The 20,492-nt window shown below is 46.0% G+C and overlaps 2 protein-coding genes across 6 annotated transcripts; one reads left to right on the top strand and one right to left on the bottom strand.

The window, feature by feature from the left end:
- The first annotated feature begins 118 nt into the window (after positions 1-118).
- On the top strand, positions 119-2,920 carry sec22a (SEC22 homolog A, vesicle trafficking protein). 2 transcript variants are annotated; one of them, XM_058082017.1, is made up of 7 exons: positions 119-261; positions 866-1,076; positions 1,152-1,315; positions 1,417-1,596; positions 1,674-1,792; positions 1,862-1,927; positions 2,072-2,920. In XM_058082017.1, the coding sequence occupies exons 2-7, from the start codon at positions 895-897 to the stop codon at positions 2,270-2,272; spliced, it is 912 nt and encodes a 303-aa protein (XP_057938000.1). In that variant the 5' UTR covers positions 119-261; positions 866-894; the 3' UTR covers positions 2,273-2,920. The 2 variants fall into 2 exon arrangements, with proteins under 2 accessions (XP_057938000.1, XP_057938002.1); XM_058082019.1 differs by lacking the exon at positions 119-261 and adding an exon at positions 268-461.
- On the bottom strand, positions 2,424-20,458 carry adcy5 (adenylate cyclase 5). Of its 4 annotated transcripts, none has more exons than XM_058081850.1 (21): positions 18,990-20,458; positions 12,977-13,126; positions 12,735-12,856; positions 10,506-10,617; positions 10,151-10,278; positions 9,910-10,068; positions 9,557-9,698; positions 8,622-8,759; positions 8,394-8,416; positions 7,860-8,019; positions 7,705-7,802; positions 7,419-7,506; positions 7,223-7,339; positions 6,996-7,157; positions 6,591-6,853; positions 5,803-5,823; positions 5,591-5,723; positions 5,064-5,327; positions 4,766-4,970; positions 4,568-4,692; positions 2,424-4,278 (listed from the first exon to the last, which is right to left on the bottom strand). In XM_058081850.1, the coding sequence occupies exons 1-21, from the start codon at positions 19,866-19,868 to the stop codon at positions 4,150-4,152; spliced, it is 3,618 nt and encodes a 1,205-aa protein (XP_057937833.1). In that variant the 5' UTR covers positions 19,869-20,458; the 3' UTR covers positions 2,424-4,149. The 4 variants fall into 4 exon arrangements, with proteins under 4 accessions (XP_057937833.1, XP_057937834.1, XP_057937835.1 ...); XM_058081851.1 differs by having other exon boundaries at positions 7,860-8,004; XM_058081852.1 differs by having other exon boundaries at positions 6,591-6,775; positions 18,990-20,457.
- Between the last annotated feature and the right edge of the window lie 34 nt (positions 20,459-20,492).

Below are 20,492 nucleotides of genomic sequence, written 5' to 3'. Positions count from 1 at the left end.
AAAAAAAATACAAAAAAATATTTAAACATATAAATAACTTAACTAGGGGTTTCCATTAGGTTGAAAACACCAACTGTGTCTGAACATGTTGATGTTAAGCTGATGTCCTGAAGTCATATTGGGTTTTTTTCTTCCCACAATGCTTAGCGAAGGAGCCACGTAAACGTACCGTCAGCAGTGGCGCTGATTGCTTTTATGCCTCACTTTTCACCACTTTGACGGACTCGAACAATCCTAAAAGATGCCGCTTTGTCATTTCAGGTCGTAAATACAAGACGAACTCGCAATTTAAACCGACAGTTGGGCTTCCTCCATGTTAGCTTGTCACCATGAAGCTAGCTCGGTTTAGTTCCGTAGCATGCTAACGTTAGCCATACGGAAACGTTCGCTCTGTGTTGTGTGTGATTAGCTATTAGCTGCTAAGTGGCTAACCTGTCAGAAGCAGCTACTTTCATTAAATGGTAATAATACTGTTTATTATATTTACTCTTCCTTTATATAGTTTATAGAATCGACGACACGTTTACTTTGTATTTTATACAAGGTACGAGAAACCAATTTTGTTGCCGTCTCAAATGCTAGCTAGCCTCGTGTGTTTAGCTTGTGGTGTTTTCTGTTTATCCCTCTCGTCTCAGCTTGATTGCTACATATTTAGTTGAACACTTGTCATGGCAATCGTTTAATTTTGAATGTGAAACGTTGAAATCATATTGCTGGGGATAACAAGGCGGGTTCCATTCACTAGAGGAGCTGTCCATGGTCGTGATTTCACACTTCCGGTGTTGCTCACGTGTATTAACCCCTTAATTAAATTAGAATAGTGTTGTTGAAAATATGTTCATGTGATTTTCTAAAATGTCCATAGATTGAGTGGTGTGTCGGGACATCTCTGAGATGGCTACGGTGCTGTTCGCCTCGGTGGTTCGGGTCGGGGATGGGCTGCCCCTGTCGGCGTCCACGGACTACGAGCAGGACAAGGACCTGCAGGAGACCAAGAGACATCTCAAGGGTTTGTCCAAGAAGCTGGGCCAGTTTCCAGACCGCTGCACCCTAAGGAGTGGGCCCTACAATGTCAAGTAAGGACTCTCAAGTGTCAATTGTGTTACCGTGAAAAGTAAAGACGTCATAAGATAAGATGGAGGATCTGTCAGTTTCACAAGCGCGCTCGGCGTGGGCTACCTGATGGTGTGCTCCTCAAGCTACCCCAACGTGCTGGCCTTCTGCTTCCTGGACGAGCTGCAGAAGGAGTTCATCGTCACCTACGACAGCAAGCGGGTTGGCGGTGCCGTGCGGCCGTACTCCTTCATTGAGTTCGGTGAGTCTCGCCTCTCCGACCCCCCCTCGCACCACGCCCGCCCCGCCCTCCCCGGCCCGACACAAAGAAGATCCTTTTGTTGTGATGTGGTCTCACGTCAGACACGTTCATCCAGAAGACCAAGCAGCGCTACAACAGCCCTCGCTCGCTCTCCACCAAGATCAACCTGGCGGACATGCAGACGGAAATCAAGCTGAGGCCGCCCTACCAGCTGTCGCCCGACGACCTGCACGCCGTCAACGGCTTGTCGCCGCGCTCGTCCTCCAAGTACAAGGGCATCGGTAGGAGCACCGCTCATCAGTCACCGTGTTGTCGTGTCCGTCTTTAGTCCCCGCGTTCTCTTCCTTGGCGTGTTCAGCTCCTACTCAGATGTTGGAGCCGGTCACGTTGCCCGGCGTGGTGTCCTGCGTGCTCAGCGTCCTCTGCGGGGGTCTCAACCTGCTGCGAGGGGTCCACGCCATCGAGAGCATCCTTCAGGTGAGTCCGTGCTTCTCGTATCACACCAACGTACTTTTCCTCCTCCATCATAAACCGTGTTGTGTGCAGAATGACGACGAGGACTTCAGCTACGTGATCGCCTTTTTCCTGGGCACCGCCGCCTGCGTCTATCAGGTTGGATAGCATCACACGCTACACGCCGGCGACCCAGATTAGCATCACTAGGCTTGTCATGAAAACACATTTTGCTACTTCAGCAACAAACAATCCTCGGTAATCGATGTCTGAAACCCCCCCAACATCCCACCTGTGTTCCAGTGCTTCCTGTTTGCGTACGCCTCGGTGTGGCGGAACCTGAAGTCCTTCCTGGCGCTGGCGCTGGTCTGCGTGTGCAACATGTACCTCTACCAGCTGAGGAACGTGTGGCAGATCCTCTTCCACGTGGCCGTGGCGGCCGCCATGACGTTGCATATCCACCTCAGGCAGCCGCTCGGCAAGGCGCCCGACTATAACGTCTGACCCTGAAAGCACCGCTATCTGACTTTTGGAACAGGAACTGGAGGGAGAGGGAGATGTTCTACAGCCGCTGCAGGTGCATTTTAACACACACACACACACACACACTCGAGTTTAACTTGACCACAATTTTGTTTTCAAGCTATGCAATGCCTTTTTTTTTGTTCTCACGCCGATATTATTTATTACTTTGGCTCATGGTTTTGTCATATGATCACTGAGCAGCCAATCAGACGAGAGAACACATCAATCTCACTCAGCTGTGCCAACATGTCATCAAGCCTAAATAATTACTTTGAAAGGATTGCAATGTCATGTTTGAATGGCCACAGCGCCACCTCCTGGCTCGTTTGGGGACTTTTGGGGGGGGTTATCGCAGCCTCATAACAACAACAGGAAAGATTAGTCATTCTAACGTCTGCAGACACTACAATCAAAATATTAAAGCAACCAAAGCCCTGTTATTGGAATCGTACTTTCATCGTTCAGCTATCCGTGAGTGATTGGCGCATCCCGAATGTAAACAAAAACCACACGTCTTTCATCCATCCATCTATCTTCTGTCACTTGTCCTCACGTCTTTCTAACGCTTGTTTGTTCAGTTGTTTTATCAACCATGTAAAGAACAATAAAACATCTTTTATTCCTCTCCTTGTGTGTGAAGTCCACTTTTCAGCATCCCTGATTGCGGTCAAACGTGACAGGAATGATGTGAAACCACTCCAAAATAACAACATCCTGTTTGGCTAAAAATCACTTTCAATTGAAACTGTTTTTTTTTTTTTTTAAACATTGTCATGCTGACCAAGTTGTAACGTAGAAAAATTATTGGCTGTTGCTAAAAGTATTGGGGCCATATTGAAGAAAAAAAACATCTGAAATTTAGAGAATAACATGGTAAATGTAAAATGTAGTAATATGGCCTTTGCCCAAGGTCAAAGGTCACATAAGACCCTCACACTTCATCATTTTTGAGAAAAAAGTTGTAAATTTATGACCAAAAATGGTAAATTTACAAGTATAAAGTCATTCATTTACAATAAAAGTCTTAATTCTATAAGAATAAAATCGTTACTTCAAAGTCGTTAGGACGTAGATTGAATGTTTATGTTGCAGGCATTCCCTGAGGCAGCTATGCAAAGGGGCCTTTGGCATGTGGAAGGGTCCATGCTAAGCTGTTTGTGCTGCCACGTTGGAAATAAAAGCTTGTCTGGAGCAAGAGGAAGGTTTCCCCTCCTGAAGAGCTCAGCTCTATTTGCCCTCTGACATGTAACATTATCACTTTAATCTTGTCAAATTTATTCTCAAAATGTCAGATTTTTTTTTATTTTTCCAATGCGGCCCAAAAACTGTCATAGTAATGCATCAGTATTTATGTAAAAAAGTTGAAGATGATTAGTGCGTTTTAAAAAACAAGCTAAAAAGCTGATGGGGTTCAAGGCCTCATTGAACATGATTGGACATTCACTGGGTCGTACCATCGAGGGAGCGGGGCGGGGGTGGACATTGTCTTGCATTGGCATTCACAACGTGGTGTTGCTAACAATTCACTATGAGTTTTTGTACAAAATATAGACTTTCTCAAAGATCTGATAGCGTTTGCTCTTTCCAAAGTAGAAAATTAGAAACTTTGTTGACATCCTTTCGTGTTTTTGATGCTGAAATGTGTTCAGTTCTTTGTAAACGCTGTGGCGCCTCCCATATTTAGGGAGGGATCCATCCTTCAAGACGCGTTGTAAAAACGCTCCTCTGACATCTTTGGTCTCAGCTGGACAGGATCCAGATTCCTGTCAGTCCAAGCTGAGTCCCTCCAGCCTGCTTGATGGATGGACCAGAACCGGAACCGGAACCAGAACCGGCGTAGCAGTCCACCGAGTGCGTTAGCTGCCGGAGGGTCCGCTGATGAGGAAGTAAGTGGTCATGTCTCCTTTGCCTTTGACCGTGACCAGGCCTCTGTACTCCAGAGAGTAGTTGTAGGAGCTCAGGACCTGGTACAAGTCCGCTGTCACCTGAGGGCATGGAGACAGACTTGAGTCTTGAGAAAACCTTTATCCGGGGGAACTTTGCGTGAAAGTTTAGCGTGTCAGGGGAAATTTTAAGCGGACTTCCTCTCCAGGAAAGTCATTTTCTGGGTCACTATTTAGTTCTACAGTAATACTGTACCTTTACCAGTTAGGCTGTTTATCAAACACATGAATGGACAAGTCTGCCCTCTAGTGGTAGTGCCTGACATTGCATCATGTGCCCTACCAACGGTTGAGTTGTTAGATGAGTACTTTTTAGCATCATTGACGTCACCTGGATCTTCTCCGGCACTCCCGTGCTGTCCATGCGACTGGCCACGTTCACCGTGTTTCCCCAAATGTCGTACTGGGGCTTCCTGGCGCCGATCACCCCGGCAACAACAGGACCCATGTTGAGACCTGAGGATAAGAAGGTTCTGATTGGTGATTGGTTGGCTGGAGGAGGAGGAACAGGAGGAGGAGTTCAGCTGACCTATCTTCATCTTGAAGTTGTTGAAGGAGTGCTCGTTGATGTACTTCATCTGGTCCATCAGTCTCATGGCGTAGTCGGCCAGGGCGCGGATGTGCGAGCGCCCCGCTTTGTCGTACGTGGCGTCGTTGAGGCCCGATGCCGCCATGTAGGTGGAGCCGATGGTTTTGATCTTCTCCAGCTGGCGGAACTGCTCCTCGCTGATGATCTGGAGACCAAGAAGAAGGATGCTTTCAAAAACAGACGTTAGAAACCTGCGATGTCGAAACAGCGGCCGATGCGCCGTGCCGCACCGCATCACCTCGTCAAAGTCGGCGATGATCTCATTGAGGAGCCGCAGGCACTCCACGCCTTCGTTGTTGGCCTCCAGCTCCACGTAGAACTCGGAGAAGTTGCTGATGGAGGCGAACATGACGGCCACGCACTCGCACGACTGGTAGTAGAGCTCGTCGTTGCGGCGCTCGCGCTGCAGGAAGTGGGCCGCCACGTCTTTGGGCAGGATGTTGTGGAGCAGGCGGCGGTTGTACGCCTGAAGCTCCTCCATTTCCTCCTTCTCCTCCGTCGCCTGCAAAACCGACACTTAACTGTCCAATCTGGAGACGAAGGCCTTAGCAGACACAGCAACTCTTCCAGCAACACCAATAACAGACCACCAGGTGGCAGCATCGCTCCACTAACACCTTCCTAGTGGCTCTCACTGTAGAGTGATTGCTCAAAGGCTCAAAGAACCCTAAAAGGTGCGTGTCCTGGGTTCTTCAGACATACGGGACAGAGTAGGAACACGCTGCCCCCTACTGACGAGGAGCGCCAACTCCTGTTAATACACACCTGCAGTTTCCACAGGAAGTCCAGTCTGGCGGTGGACTCCACCTGCTGGCCGTGAAGGTAGAGCGCCAGCACGAAGACGGTGATGACCACGGGGGTCATGATCTTCAGGGGGACCTTGGAGTCCACCACGCAGCTACACGTACACACAAACATAGTACATGTTACATAAGAAACTATTTATATAATAAAGTTTAGGATTTTTGTCATCTCACCTTGTTCCATTCAGGGTCTCACTGGGGGGGGGGGGGGGGGGGGGGGGGGGAGCAAACAATAGCAGTTAGTTACACACATACTGTATATAAAAAAAACTTAAATTATATTAGGAAAGCAGGAAGTGAACAAATTTAATAAAATAAATTTAAAAAAAACAACCTTAAATTAGGAAAACAGGAAGTGAACAAATTTAATAAAATAAATAAAAAAAAAACAACCTTAAATTATATTAGGAATGCAGGAAGTGAACAAATTTAATAAAATAAATAAAAAAAAACAACCTTAAATTATATTAGGAAAGCAGGAAGTGAACAAATTTATTAAATAAATTAAAAAAAACAACCTTAAATTATATTAGGAAAGCAGGAAGTGAACAAATTTCATAATTTTTTTTTTAAAAACAACCTTAAATTATATTAGGAAAGCAGGAAGTGAACAAATGTAACAGTTAGTGATTGTAAAAGTACCAGATGGAGGGGTAGGATTTAATAAGCTTTGCTTCTTCCTACTCCTTTTGGACATGTGGAACTGGGAACTGATTATGGGATGCATTCAATTGTAATCTGATGCATGTTCAATTGAAATTAAACCATTACCATTACCATTACCATTATCATATTCAGTTCAGTTATCGCAGGCTATTTTGGGAACAGATCCCCCGCGACTGTAAACACACTTACAGTGTATAGTACACTTTATACGCACATATGTATATATAAATATACATAGAGTACACTATAGCGTACACAGCGTAAAGACGATGTTGGTACGCGGCACGTTGACTCACAGAGTGCGCACGGCGTTGGCCATGACGAGCAGGTCGTGGTTGTCGAGGAGGGCGACCCTGGGGACCTCCACCACCAGCAGGTAGAGCATCTGGATGAAGAGCATGAGGAAGAGTTTGCCCATGCTGCTCACCTGCAGGAAGACGGAGCTCGCCAGCAGGCTCAGCAGGACGCACCACGACACGTACTGGCGGGGGGGAAGGAGAGCGGCACAAACCAGGTCAGCGGACGCCTGAACGCAACACGTGGACGGGGCGTCTCCAGCCTTCATGCCGACAAATGAATTGCTATTGCTAACACCGCTTCACTTTTTTTTACACTTGGAAGACCTTGACAGCTTAATGTTAGAAATTGAGATGCAAGGAAAATGGCCGCCATGTGCTTGGCTTCTTTTTACACTTCGCTACCTCAGGAAAGCTGCAAAAGGGGGCGTCGTCGTCTCCACAGGGGCTGCGCGGAGCGTCCAGGCTGTAGTTGAGGAAGCGGGCGTGGCAGGCGTTGACGGCGTCCAGGCTGATATTAAGCTCCGCCCCTATGCACCCGCGTAGGTCACGACCGCTGCAGGTCAACTGAGAGAGGTCAAAGGTTAAGGAGGAAGCCAAAAAAAAGGGAACGACGACAGACGACCACCTACGATGTTGACGAAGGCGGAGAGAAAGACCACCAGGATGGTCGCCACGCCCAGCAGAGTGCTGTTCAGTCTGGACTGAACGATTCTCCTGGAGAGGGTCTGCAGGGGGGCCGGGAAGATCTGGACCGGGAAGACCACCCGACATTAGACACTTGATTAGGAACAGCAATGCAATCATCGGGACGTGGGTGAAACGGACCCCGAAGCAGCAGTACACAGTGGACACCAACATCAGCGCCGTGAGGATGAGGAGGCACGTGATGAAGAAGCCCATCATCAGGCTGGTCCTGGAAGGAGACAAATGGGAAAACGTCCGTCACTTGGTGGATTTGGAACGTGGGAGGACCCCCCCAGTACACGCCATCTCCACACAGAGATCCCCGAATGGAGATTCGAAAGCAGACATAACCGACACGCTAACCACTCATCCACCGTGCGTGCCCTCGTTCAATTCTTGTGTTATGTCATTTTTGCATTGGACTCACAAAGGCATGATGACGATCTGGATGGAGCAGATGAAGAGGAAGACGAGGGAGGCACACGCCACGTAGGCACCGAACCTGGAGTCCACCTGTTTGGAATACTGCATAGCATGGTAGTATTAGTACTAGTACTAGTAGTATTCATTACAATAGCTGACCTTCTTCTCCAGGTCGGGTTCCCTAAAGGTGAGCAGGAACTTCTTGACATGCTCAGAGCGCAGGCGGTCGATGCTGCGAGCGTCGATGGCGCGGCCCAGGAACTCGTCCACCTCGTCCTCGGGGTTGAGGTTCTCCTGCGCGTGTCTGAAGATGAAATGCCTGAATAAAAACACCACGTTACTTTCACAGCACAACACCCGACGACGCACGCGGACTCCCGGCGTGGGGCTTTCGGCTCCTTCAGGTTAGACTTGACGAAACACGACTGAGGCGCTCAAACGACAATGAACTTGTGTGGACTCCAGCTTCATGCCGCAGGCGCTTTAGTCAGCGGTGTTGCTGCTTCCTGATTATTAACAACGTCCATTAACCGCGTCCATGGCGGTAATGGCCCGACAAAGCCAGCGTGGGGGAGGGAGGCGGGGTTTGGTTTCCATAGCAACAGGACGAGCACAAATAGCCAGGCGATGAAGGATGAACGTGAGGAGGCGGAGCACCAAATAAAGTCATCATACTTTGGTTTTACAACTCACTTGTCCTTTGGGTCCTCAAAGCCCTGCCAGGTGAAAAAGAGAAGAGTTCGATTAGGACCCCTTTTTTACATCAGGAGAGCATCCTGCTCTACATGTTGCCGTAGTAACGATTTTAATGATTGTTACATTATTTTATAGCTTTCCCATCAAACATAATGTGGCGTTTTTAGTTCAAGTTGACGCTATGCTGGCATTCACGGCGCCCCTAGAGGCCATCACGTGTCTCACCATCCTCTTCATCTCCTTGGAGACCTGGTTGTTGGCCAGGTGGTTGTAGAAGGGTCTGTCCGTCCAGTGGCTGCTGTTGTGGCTCACAGAGTTTGTCCTCTGGCGGTTCATCTTGGCAATCATGGCCTTCTCTTCTTTCTGAGAAAAAAATAATAAAAAACACTCCAAAATGATTTTTCAGTGCCTAAATAATGGCAGCGTATACTTTCAAAGATGGCGTAAAATGAGGTAAAAAAATGGACTGTCTGGAGGACATGTGTCTCTCGCAAAGAACTAACTTCTGGGTTAGCAGTCACATGACAGGAAGTGCCATGTTATCGTGCTAGCAAATTGACATTCTAATACCTAGCATAATAGCGCTGTTGGTATAGGTGGCTACCTCTGAATATGCTAAAAATGTTATTGTTTTATGTTAAATGTCAGTGTTATGCTATTGTTAGCATGCTAACATGCTAACATGCCAACACCTAGTATGATAGCACCAAGCGTCTCCTTTTGTATGGTTTATATAAATGAAAATTGCTAAAAATACGAATATGCTCATTTTAGCATGCTAACACTTAGCATAATGTCCACATATAAAAATGGCTAAAAATGCTACTATGTTAGCATGTCAACACCTAGCTTGATAGTGGTGTTTATATGCTTCTACACTTGAAAATAGCAAAAAAAAAAATGCTAGTATGCGGACATTAGCATGCTAACACGGGATGGTAGCACAAGGCACTAGGGAGGCGCTGCACTTGCACTTTGCGGAGCTAATTACAACAAAAAGTGTTGTTGTTGCCAAAGTGCTAAAGTCCTAACCGCACAATGATGTTGGACAAAAACTTGGCTAACTCGCTAACAATGCTAACATTTTGCGTCCCGTGATTTGGACCGTTCCCTTGGTTTAGCCCATCTTGGTAACATACTTCATGGAATCAGGAGTGTACCCGTTTCTGGCTGCAGCCCACGATGAGGAAGGTCTCGATGTTGTTCCTCTTCAGGTAGGCGTTCCTCTCTCCGCCCGTCCCCGGCTCCACGTCGTAGTCGCCGTTCAGGTAGTTGAGCGTCGCCTTGGTGATGTGGATACGCCTGCGCGGACAACACGTGTGTTGGCATATTTTCCAAGTCCAAGCTATATAATGAAGAATGTTATGGAAGCGTATCCGTGGCCTACGAACATCCACACCAACGGCCCAAATCCGAACCAGGAATGACATCTGGTCAGTGGCTTCAGATCAAGACTAACATCGTTAAGGTCGAGCGGATTCGTGCAGCGTACTGTCAAATGTGGAGGACTCACCCCGCTTTCCCGCCTGCCTCCATCTGATTGGCCAGCGTAACGTCGTTGGACCAGACGTCAAACTGCCACTTCCTGAGTCCCAGCACGCCACAGTGCACCCGGCCGCTGTGGATGCCCACACGCATGTTCACGTTCACGCCCGTCACCTCGCGAACCAGCCTAAAACAGGACACATTAGTATATCAGGACACGGCGGCCATGGTGATGCTGATGTTATATAGGGTTGGGGGGCGGGTCTTACGAGATGGCTTCAATCATGTCCAAGCCCATCTCTACGCAGCAGTGGGCGTGGTCAGCGCGGGCCTCTGGCAGGCCTGACACGCAGTAGTAGCAGTCGCCGAGGATCTTGATGCGCAGGCAGTGGTTCTCCTGGGAACACAAGAACATGATTCTCATGATCGTCGTGTGTGTTGACATTATGAGGGATTTCAAAATAAAGGCGCAGGCAGCTGGTACCGATCTTGGCTACCTCATTAGGGACGCTAGCTAAATCAGGGGTGTCAAAATGAAAGGATGCAACTTTGACACGTCATTGCATTTTTTCCCCTAACTTGTCATTTGTGTGTGTGTGTGTGTTAGTGTGTGTGTGTCCTCACCGCCGCCAGTTTGTCAAAACGTGCAAAGAGCTCGTTGAGCGTCATCACCAGCTCCTGGGCCGTGCACTGAGACGCCAGGCTGGTGAAACCCTCAATGTCGGCGAACAGGATGCTGCACAAAACACAACAAAACAAGCACGCAATTATTTAACCTCTGACCTCATTCCGTAAAAGTAATGTATCAATAATGTATCTATAATTATGTCAATAATAACAACACAGGTTACTGTTGAGGCCATGGACAAAAACAACCTAAAATGCAACTCTGAACCAAAATATGTCACTTCCTGTCCATCCCGATTTTGCTCCCCTACAAGGTAAACTGCCTTAAATGGCGTAAAGTTGACTGTAGGGGTGTTATTACATGTCTAGAGGGCTCTAATAATGGATAAAAAAACATTTAGAAGAAGTATTTATGCTCCAACTCCAAAAATATTCCATTCGTATTCCTTCACTTCACTTATGGTCCAGGCTGGAACCAAATAACCACGATAAACGTGGGATTCCTGTATTTTACAAAACACACTAACCGGGGCGGATGCTAACCAAGGTTTCACATGCTAGATGTTTTCAAACCAATTAACTAATTAATAACTAATAATTAAATAATTATTATTTATGTATTTATTATTTATTTATTCAATTATTTATAATAAATAATTTTAATAATAGATAACACTGGGGCTGCACGGCAGATGAGTGGTTAGCACGCAGGCCTCACAGCTAGGAGACCTAGGTTCAATTCCACCCTCGGCCATGTCTGTGTGGCGTTTGCATGTTCTCCCCGTGCATGCGTGGTTTTTCTCCGGGTATTCCGGTTTCCTCCCACATTCCAAAAACATGCTAGGTTAATTGGCGACTCCAAATTGTCCATAGGTATGAATGTGAGTGTGAATGGTTGTTTGTCTATATGTGCCCTGTGATTGGCTGGCCACCGGTCCAGGGTGTACCCCGCCTCTCGCCTAAATACGCAACCCTTGTGAGGATAAGCGGTAGAAATGAATGAAAGTATAAATAAGACTGATAATGATTTAATCCCAATACGAAACCAAGGGACTCATTGCTGACGCTTTGTCAGTGAGCATCGATGACGCTAAAAGCCGACCACAGAAGAAACTCCACTGAAGCATAAAGAGCAAGTTTGACACAATGCTTTCTTTTTGGAAGCAGCTTTGTAGGTCGCGCCCTCAGGACGCAGCCTAAGATAAAAATAAATAAAAAAATCAGAGGCAAGTCACAGGACACACACACGCCTGCACAGTCTGGAGGGTTTACTTCAATGACACATCCTGTGTGGACCACAATGCACGCCCTCTTTATGCTACATGCTGCAGCGGGAAGGACTGGAATGGACGGACTATGAGGCGGCGTTTGAATGAACTGTGTGTCCAATTCTTCTCGGTCTGACTGAGAAGATTTAAGACTTTTTTTTTTGCAGCGACTTACTGTAAAAGTTAGTCATCTGCAAGGTTTGACCAAACGCCCTCAAAGCAATACTGAACATTCCCTTCAAAATAAAACTAGATAGGATTCTGATAATGAAGTTAAAACTTAAGCTTTGCAAACCTAGACAGTGTGGCCAACATGCAAACCACTTCTCCAACGTGCGGCCCTAATTTACATTTGTTTTCCAAGTTATAAGAATGGTTTATTGCACATTGCACCTCCTTGGATTTAAGGTTTTTGGGTAATTTTAGGCCCAATGTATTAATTAAACTGTATAGTATGTGAAATCGTAAAAACGAAGCCAACCGAAGCGAGATGTATTTACCCAAAGAATGTAAAAACTACCCCGGACACTCAACTGAAGATACCACACACCGAACTAGTTGTCATTGTTCCGCTCCTCCTCGCCGGTGTTCGCGTCTACGTTCTCCGCTGTGTGTATTTACGTCTCGTGGCGGCCATGTATGTTTTCATAGCCCGCCGTGTGTTTTCCGAGCTGAGCTTGTAACCTCCACGTGAACCCGCCGAGTGTTCGCCTCCTCATTCTCTCCTCAGGCTGCAGTCGGCCTTCATGACTCCAAACATCAGGCTGAGGAACACCTGCGGGGCAACCTGGCAGCACCAAAACATCCGTCTGCTTCCTGACTGCACACCTTGCTAATGGCTAAAAACCTGCGCCGCACGTTTGTTTATTCAGGTCCGAATTGACCCGCGCGAAGCTTTCAGGCACACAAATTATTAAATAAATAATTAATTAATAATGAATTAATTAAAAAGTGTTACCTGACGTTGTCGTGCTTCTGGATGTAGATCTTGTGAAACATCATGTCCTCCTGCTTGGCGTTGATGTCAGCCTTCATCTCCATGGCGACGTGTCGAGGAAGCACAGAGAGCAGCAGGCGCTCCTGCCGGGAGAAGGAAATATTTCCGGGCGTGACGTGTCGGAAGCGACCACGGTGTGCCGTTGACGCGCTGCGGGGCGGAAACCTAATCCTTCCATAATTGAATGTTTTTCCAAATCTCACCTGCTGCTGGTTCTCCCTCTGAGAGTGCAGGCGGGCTTGGATGCATTCCCGGGTCTCCTGGAAGGCCTGCCTCTGGGAGCCCTCGGCAGGGTAGTGCGTGCACACGCCCACGATGTTGGTGCACGAGAAGATCAGCATGTTGGACACCAGCTGTGGAATAAAATGATAACAGTTGACGCTTGCTGCATATCAGACATCGATTGATGCGCCCTTGCTCATGAACACATAACGACCTGGTCTGATAAGAAGACAAAGCTGGAGTTTTTCCGACTTGGCAAGCAATCAGACACCTCGGGATACTCTTTTTCAGACTTTTGGCAACCGACATGGAAGCACACTTTGCTCTTCTCAACGACTGTCCGTCTAAAAGCACACTGCACTGAAGATATTGAAAAAAACGTCATCCAGTACTTCTCTGCATGATAGCACCAAGCGTCTCCTTTTATATGGTTTATATACATGAAAATTGCTAAAACTCCTAATATGCTCATGTTAGTATGCTAACACAGAGCATATGTCCACATATGAAAATGGCTAAAAATGCTACTATGTTACTATGGTCAATTTCGGATTCAAATGAAATTACAATTTTGGTACGTAGAGCATCTCCAGATCCCTAAAAGTGGATAAATGGAAACTGAAACTGGAACTGAAGTGAACAAACAGCACTATTTAGGTCCCAAAATAGAACAGTCAAGCCTTTGGTGGCACAAATATGAAAATCAGTAGCAGTTCCTAAGAGGCTTAGTCAAAGTCCAAAGGTACACAGCTAGCTCGTTAGCTACCTGGGAGACATTGTCGTAAAAACACTGATCCAAATGGAAGTTTGGAAGTTCGTGTTTCCTTCACTTCAGGCTGAAAGGGAGCACTTTTAAAAAAAAAAAAAAAAAAAAAAAAGCTTTTCCAGGCGCTGGACAGCAGCATCCCTCCCCCGTGCTGCCATGGAAACGGCATGCAGCAGATGAAGTCTTTCAACAGGTCAACACAAACATCCCCCAGAAGCGCTCTTATTCTATTAATACTGCCGCCCCACTCGCTCTCGGACCCTATTTGGAAATAGGACAGCCAAAACATGGATGACAGGCCTTTATTGTTTGATTACAATCACATGATGGCTTTGTCTTGATTTCATTGGTTTATAGTGAGAGCCTCCATCTTATTATCTAATATTGGGTAGAATATTCACTATTAATCGCTGATCGAACGATTATCAAACATCTCTAAAAAAAAAAAAATAATAATAATAATAATAATAATACCAGTACTAATTGGTTTTATCAAGCGCTTACAGGACAAAATGTAATAAAAAATTAAATAAATACAAAAACATGGAACATTTTAAATATTGTATAATATTTAAATATATAACATTTAAAATATTTATAGAGCTAGATAAAATAGAGATAGAGCTAGAACAAACACAAGGTTAAAGGGAGAAAAAAAATATATAGAAAAACGGGGAAAATTATCCAAAATGAACTTTTTTTAATTTTCAAAAATAATACATTTTTAGATATTTTTTGTATTATTTTTTTTTGCAGAGCACCTTTTGATTCGGTAGATATTCTTGATACAACATCGTACTTTTCTAGCTTTTACATAGCGCAAAAAGGAGAACAATACTGAGGACTGTAATAAAAACATAATAAGACAAAGTCATGCACCGGTTTAGAGGAAGAAAGAAGGAAAGGCGGTCATAAAGAGAGAGAAAGATAAGTTTCAATACAATAAAATACACAACACTAATAAAATAAACACATGTTTTCAGCATATGAAGCATTTCTTTTCAAACGTGAATCTCTGCAGTGTCGGGTGTCAACAAAGGCTTTCTTATGCATGTCAAACATTCCTGGAATCAAACACACGTTGCCTGCAGCTTTTATGTCAATGGAAAACAAGTACAGTTAGTACCCAAGTATAGTACACCGCAAAGCCCTGTTAGCGCACATTGGATCAATACAGTGAGCACTTTGTTGGCTGTGCATAACGTGACGCGGGTCATGTGCTGCACGCCGAGAGGCGATCAGCCGTTCTGTGGCGTGGACGAGGATCAAGATGCCTCTCACATGAGCGACCGCGTTTTTGGTTCATTTTCACTGCAGGTTTTATCATTTATCTGCTTGAAAGATTACATATTTGGTGACTGAAATGGACATGGAGAATAACAACAACCCAAAATAGGTCACTGGCCCTCAGCTGGAGGATCCCATTGGACGGGTCCATCCTTGGCCGGAATGAAGGTTGTTACCGGTGCCGAGTGCAGTCCAATTACCATCAGAAGGCATCTTGTGAGCCGAGCTTGACGTTGTCAACACACTGTACGTACTGTACTGTACTGGATATAACGTAGGATGACTGCTATTCTTTACCCACCAGTGACTCTGATGTACTGGTAATGGGGTAAGCCCCTGAAAGACGCAAAAGCTAACATCCGCTACGTACTACGACTATCTGGACAACTCTGATGGGTCACGCTCCTTTTTAAATGACATAATGTATACCAGTGGCGTCATTAGGCCTATTTTTGGGGGGGACTTCAACCCCCCTAAAATGTTCGTAAGCCCTCCTAAATAATTTGATATTTATTGATTTTTTTTTTTTTTTTACAAATAAATCTGACAAATTTCATATAATTGGGCAAAAGCAGGCCCCCTAAAATGTTCGTAACCCCCCCCCCCAAAAAAAAACTTGATCTTTTTAATAGATTTATTTATAGATTTTATTTATAGATTTTATTTATTTATTTGTACAAAAAAAAATCTGACAAATTTCATATAATATGGCAAAATCCGGCCCCCTAAAATGTTCGTAAGCCCTCCCACAGAATTTTTTATTTTTTTAATTTTTTTAACAAAAAAATCTCTGCCAAATTTCATATGATAGGGCAAAAACAGGCCCCCTAAAATGTTCGTAAGCCCTCCTAAATAATTTTATATTATATAAATATATTTTAAATCTCTGACAAATTTCATATAATAGGGCAAAAGCAGGCTAATAAGCAAGCCAATAAGCAGGCTAATACTAGCCTACTAGTAGTAGTTGTAGTAATAATAATCAGAAGAATAAATGATGATAGTAATAATAATAGGCTCATGAATAATATAATAATGATTATGATATGATTGATGACTGTCCACTGGACAGAATGGTTGCAGAGCTTGAGCAGCGGTTTTGCTGTGTAGATTGTGTGTACTTGTGTACATTTAATGGTGGCCTAAAACTATTGAGTATCTCTACTAAATCTGTACAAAAGTGGGAAACTTATATCCCGCTTCTTCTTCCTTATTTGGTTTTGGGATTTTTTGGAATGTCTACTACATTCATTCATATCCTGCGCATCTCCAGGGGACTAAGCCCCCCCCCCCGTACTTAGAACCTAGTGATGTATACAGTAGGTACTCACCACTTATGAACGCAAATGAAATTTGATGGAATTGGAATCTCGGTCTAGCGCTACAACTGTGCTTCCGTGTGTTGTGATGCGGGTTGTCCCAGCTTGCTGTTGGGAAGGTGTCTAAATAGCCGCCTGTACGTTTCGCGAGGGATGAATACATGTCACTTTTACAAAAATACATACTATAAAAAATATTTTTACATTTTGAGGCCTTTCCCTTATTACGCTAACGACTAATGTGGACAAAAAATTTGAAGGTTGAAAGGTGAGCACTCAGCAGAGGAGCATTTTTTATTTATTTTATTTTTTTAAACAAAGAGGAAATGTGTTGCTAAGCTACCGGAGCTCGGTGTTGCCGACTCACGAGGGAATGTATTTGGACTTCCTTGTGAGCCTTTGGGGTGCCCGGATTGTAAAGGTGTCACTGAAAGACTTGGACCATGTCAGACCTTCTCAAATGTTTTTTTTATTTGTCCCCCGTTCAGGAAGAGGAAAAGAATGCCTAATAATTGTGCATAATTATGACATCGGGTGTGGATCTCCTTAGGCCACACCCTCCCTCAACTCCCTCCCTAAACCAAAACCTCACATGACTCATTGTATATGGCTACATATGTATTCCATATATATTAAGCACCGGACATGTGTTTTGAATCTCCACATGATAAGCAAGCAGCAGTTCAATTACGACCCTGTTATTATTGAAGCCTTGCCAACCGACCCCCGTTTACATTCCTTCCCCTGTCAATCTACGGAGGGGAGGGTGGGAAACAAAACAGTCACCGAGGGACAAAACCCAAAATAGGCAACGAAGAGTTCCGAAAAAAAAACTGCAATCAGCGGCGTGCGTCGTGACAACAGAGAGGCAGTCCTGCTAGCATAACAACTACTCACTAAAACGCAACCTCAGTCTACATGAACTCTTGACGCACGTTTGATGACTTTGCGCGTGGAAGAGTGAACGGGAGCTTTTTGATTGGATGGTGTAAGAAGTGGGTTGCACCGTCTCGGGTGTTGGTTTCATTTCATGCAGTTTTAAAGGGAAAACTGCACTTTTTTTTATTGTACCCATGAAGTAACTGGCAGTATTTTACCATATTTTGGTCATTTTAAGCAATACCGGAACTTCCTTCCCGGGTGCTTTGATTTGACATAGAAACAAACGCCTACACCTAGCGTTAGCTTTGCCAAACTCAAAACCAAAACACAGAAGCAGTAGCAGAGATGCTACTAGGTACTTCCAATGAAGCGCATTATTAGCTGGGTATTTTTACATATTTAGAATGCACACAAAAGAGACATTTGTTCACATCTTACATAAGGATTGTGAATGATGGGTATAATAAAAAAAAAAGTGCAGTTTTCCTTTAAGGCACACCTAAGACTGGTGGTTGTGTGTGTTGCTATAAGTACATTCCCTAGGGGAATGGAGTGAGTGGCAGACAGGAAGTGATGTCTGGGGTTCAGAGCTGAGTTTCATCTTGCCGTGGGTTAAAGCCATGTTTTTATTGGGGGTTTTTATTCGGGATTATTCATTCTATGTGTTATAATAGATAGACAAAATTAGCTGGAATTCCCAGATTTAAAAATATATAACAAAGTGATACATGAGATACTTTAATACTGAACAAAACTAACTAAAAATCCCTCTCTTATTCATGCCTATTGTTCTCTGGTATTACCATGTCTGCTATTGTGTAGACATATGAGGAAATAAGTATACTTCACCCTCTAACTGTAAGATCAGTCAGGATAATACACAATTCCGGTTATAGAGAACAAACAAGCCCTTTATTCCTAAAATTACAATTATTCTAATTCGCTGATATGGTAAACTTTCAAACAGCTCAAAATGTTACATAAAGCAAACAATAACCTGCTAAAAATGAGACCATTTATATGAGAGATCATCTGGAACCTAATTTGGAGATAAGCTGGAATGTAGTTTGATCTAATTTTATCAAAAATGCTAAAGTTTTAGTTGAGCTATGGACGCTTACTGTAGCTTTAATTGACTGGCAGTGTTGCACAATGTGGAATGTCAAAATAGAACGTCGATACAGGAAATAGATATACGGTACACGAGGTTTGCCTAAAATGTCCCTCAGTGAGAGACGGTGAAGACGAGATGTAAACATGAGGTTTCATCCATGCGAGGATCTTTTCCAGACACTTCCTTGTCCAGCCAGACCTTGTCTGTTTAGCCTCCATGCAGTAAGCGTGTACATCTAAGCAGAGATCGTTCTTAAGCCGCTATGATGTGTTGACCAGACCAGAGAAGCTCCCACAAAAACAAGGTGAAGCTCTGATAGGGAACATCTAGAGGTGAAAAGACCCCAAAATACTAATGGGTCTCAACTTTAGGTTTAGCTTTAATACACGATTTGCGCTTTATGAAGATAATTAAGCTCACTTTTGATGTATTACACTAAAAATGTGTTTATGATTGTGTACTACTACTACTGTGAATACTGCATTCTAACATTTGACCTCTAAAAGTTCTACTTTGTTTAACTAAAACAGTCAGTGGAGATGGCAACCATCAGTGTCGCTAGACTAGGACTGGAACTAACCGAGTGATCTGACCCGTGTGACCCGAGTGTCGGATGGGGGACCTACCTGCTTCCAGAGGAAGGGGTCCAGGGTGTTCTGCATCCAGGACAGGCTGACGTGCACGGCGGACAGCAGGAGACCGGTGATGACGGCGGCTCTCATCCGGACGGGCAACAAGGTGTAGACTACGTAGATGAAGAAGACGGTCCACCAGATCCCCTCGGAGGCGCTGCGGGGCTGCACGATCAGGACGCCGACCACCTGCACCACCAGGACCAGCAGGATGAGCACGTAGCAGACCACCCACATGTGGTCCTGCTGGAAGCCGCTGCGGTTGCACGCCACCATGAGCGCCAGGGTCAGGAAGATGGCCCCGGAGAAGACCACCACGTAGGGCACGCTGGGGCTCGGCGTCCTGGCCGAGCAATGGAAGACCAGCATGACTGTGAAGACCAGGACCAGCACCGCCATGAGCATGGTCAGGCTGCTCTGGTTGAGGCGGAAGAAGTAGCGCTGGTAGAGCCGCTCCAGGTTCTCCGACTGGAACTTCTTGGAGCTGAAGACGTGCATGACGCCGCTCCAGCAGGCCGCCGCGGAGAGACCGAGCTCGGCCACCTCCCGCTCCTGCTGAGCCCCCCGCCGCTCCTCCAGGCCCAGCTCCACCGACTTGGCTCTCAGCTCTTCGCCGTGCTCCTGCCACGCCGAGCGGGAGCGGAAGCTGACCCTGCTGACGGTGGTAGGGACGCGGCCGGGCGGGGGCGGCCGGCGGCGGACCAGGTCGTCGTCATCCCTCCAGCGGCTATTGGTGCGGGTCAGCCGCCTGGCCGAGTACGGACAGCCGTTCGTCACCGACTCGGACTCCTCCCAAGCGGACCTGTGCTCGGTCCCGCCCCTCAGGTTGGGCCCACCGGCGCCGGGGGGGCTCACGCTGTTGGATCTGGACATGATGGACTGGGAAACCCCGAATTGGGAGCGGGTTGGCTAAGAAAAACAGAACCAGAACATCCAAACACGTAAACGTCAAACTGCCGTCGCACAACATTCATCATCGTCGTAATCCGAGGGAAAATCAATCCAAGTCACAGGGGAACCTGGTCCTCCTCAGGCGGGATCATTAGCTCCAGGTGGGTTCGCCTCCACTTCATTGGGCCCAATTAGAAACCATCCGGGGGGAACCTAGCAGCTCGCTCCCCGAAGACAGAGAACGCAGAGGCGGTGAATAGAAAGTAGTTCCCATGGCTCCCGTGGTTCCTGTTCTGTTGCCGCTACTACACCTGCGCCGCGGAGGAACCAGCGTCGTTTGGCCGCTAAACAAGCATCACCGAGCGACCACACGCAAGGAACAAACACCGTCGCCGGGGTGGGCTCGGCTCAGCGTCGCCATCGGTACCGAATCACAGCTCAGGTACTTCGGAAGGGTACAGTCGTGACGGCCTGCGAGGTCCCTTCCCCCGCTAGCCGACATGTGCTGCCTCGGTCGGTATTAGCTCGCAGCCTGACGTGCCCGGGCTTCTATCGGGGTACATAAAGAAGGCGGGGCTGCACGGACACACGCTACTATTGGACAGC

Source organism: Doryrhamphus excisus, chromosome 9 (assembly GCF_030265055.1).
Source record: "Doryrhamphus excisus isolate RoL2022-K1 chromosome 9, RoL_Dexc_1.0, whole genome shotgun sequence".
Taxonomy (NCBI): Eukaryota; Metazoa; Chordata; class Actinopteri; order Syngnathiformes; family Syngnathidae; genus Doryrhamphus; species Doryrhamphus excisus.
The sequence above is the reverse complement of the archived record's forward strand: the minus strand, read 5'-3'. Positions and strand labels throughout refer to the sequence as shown.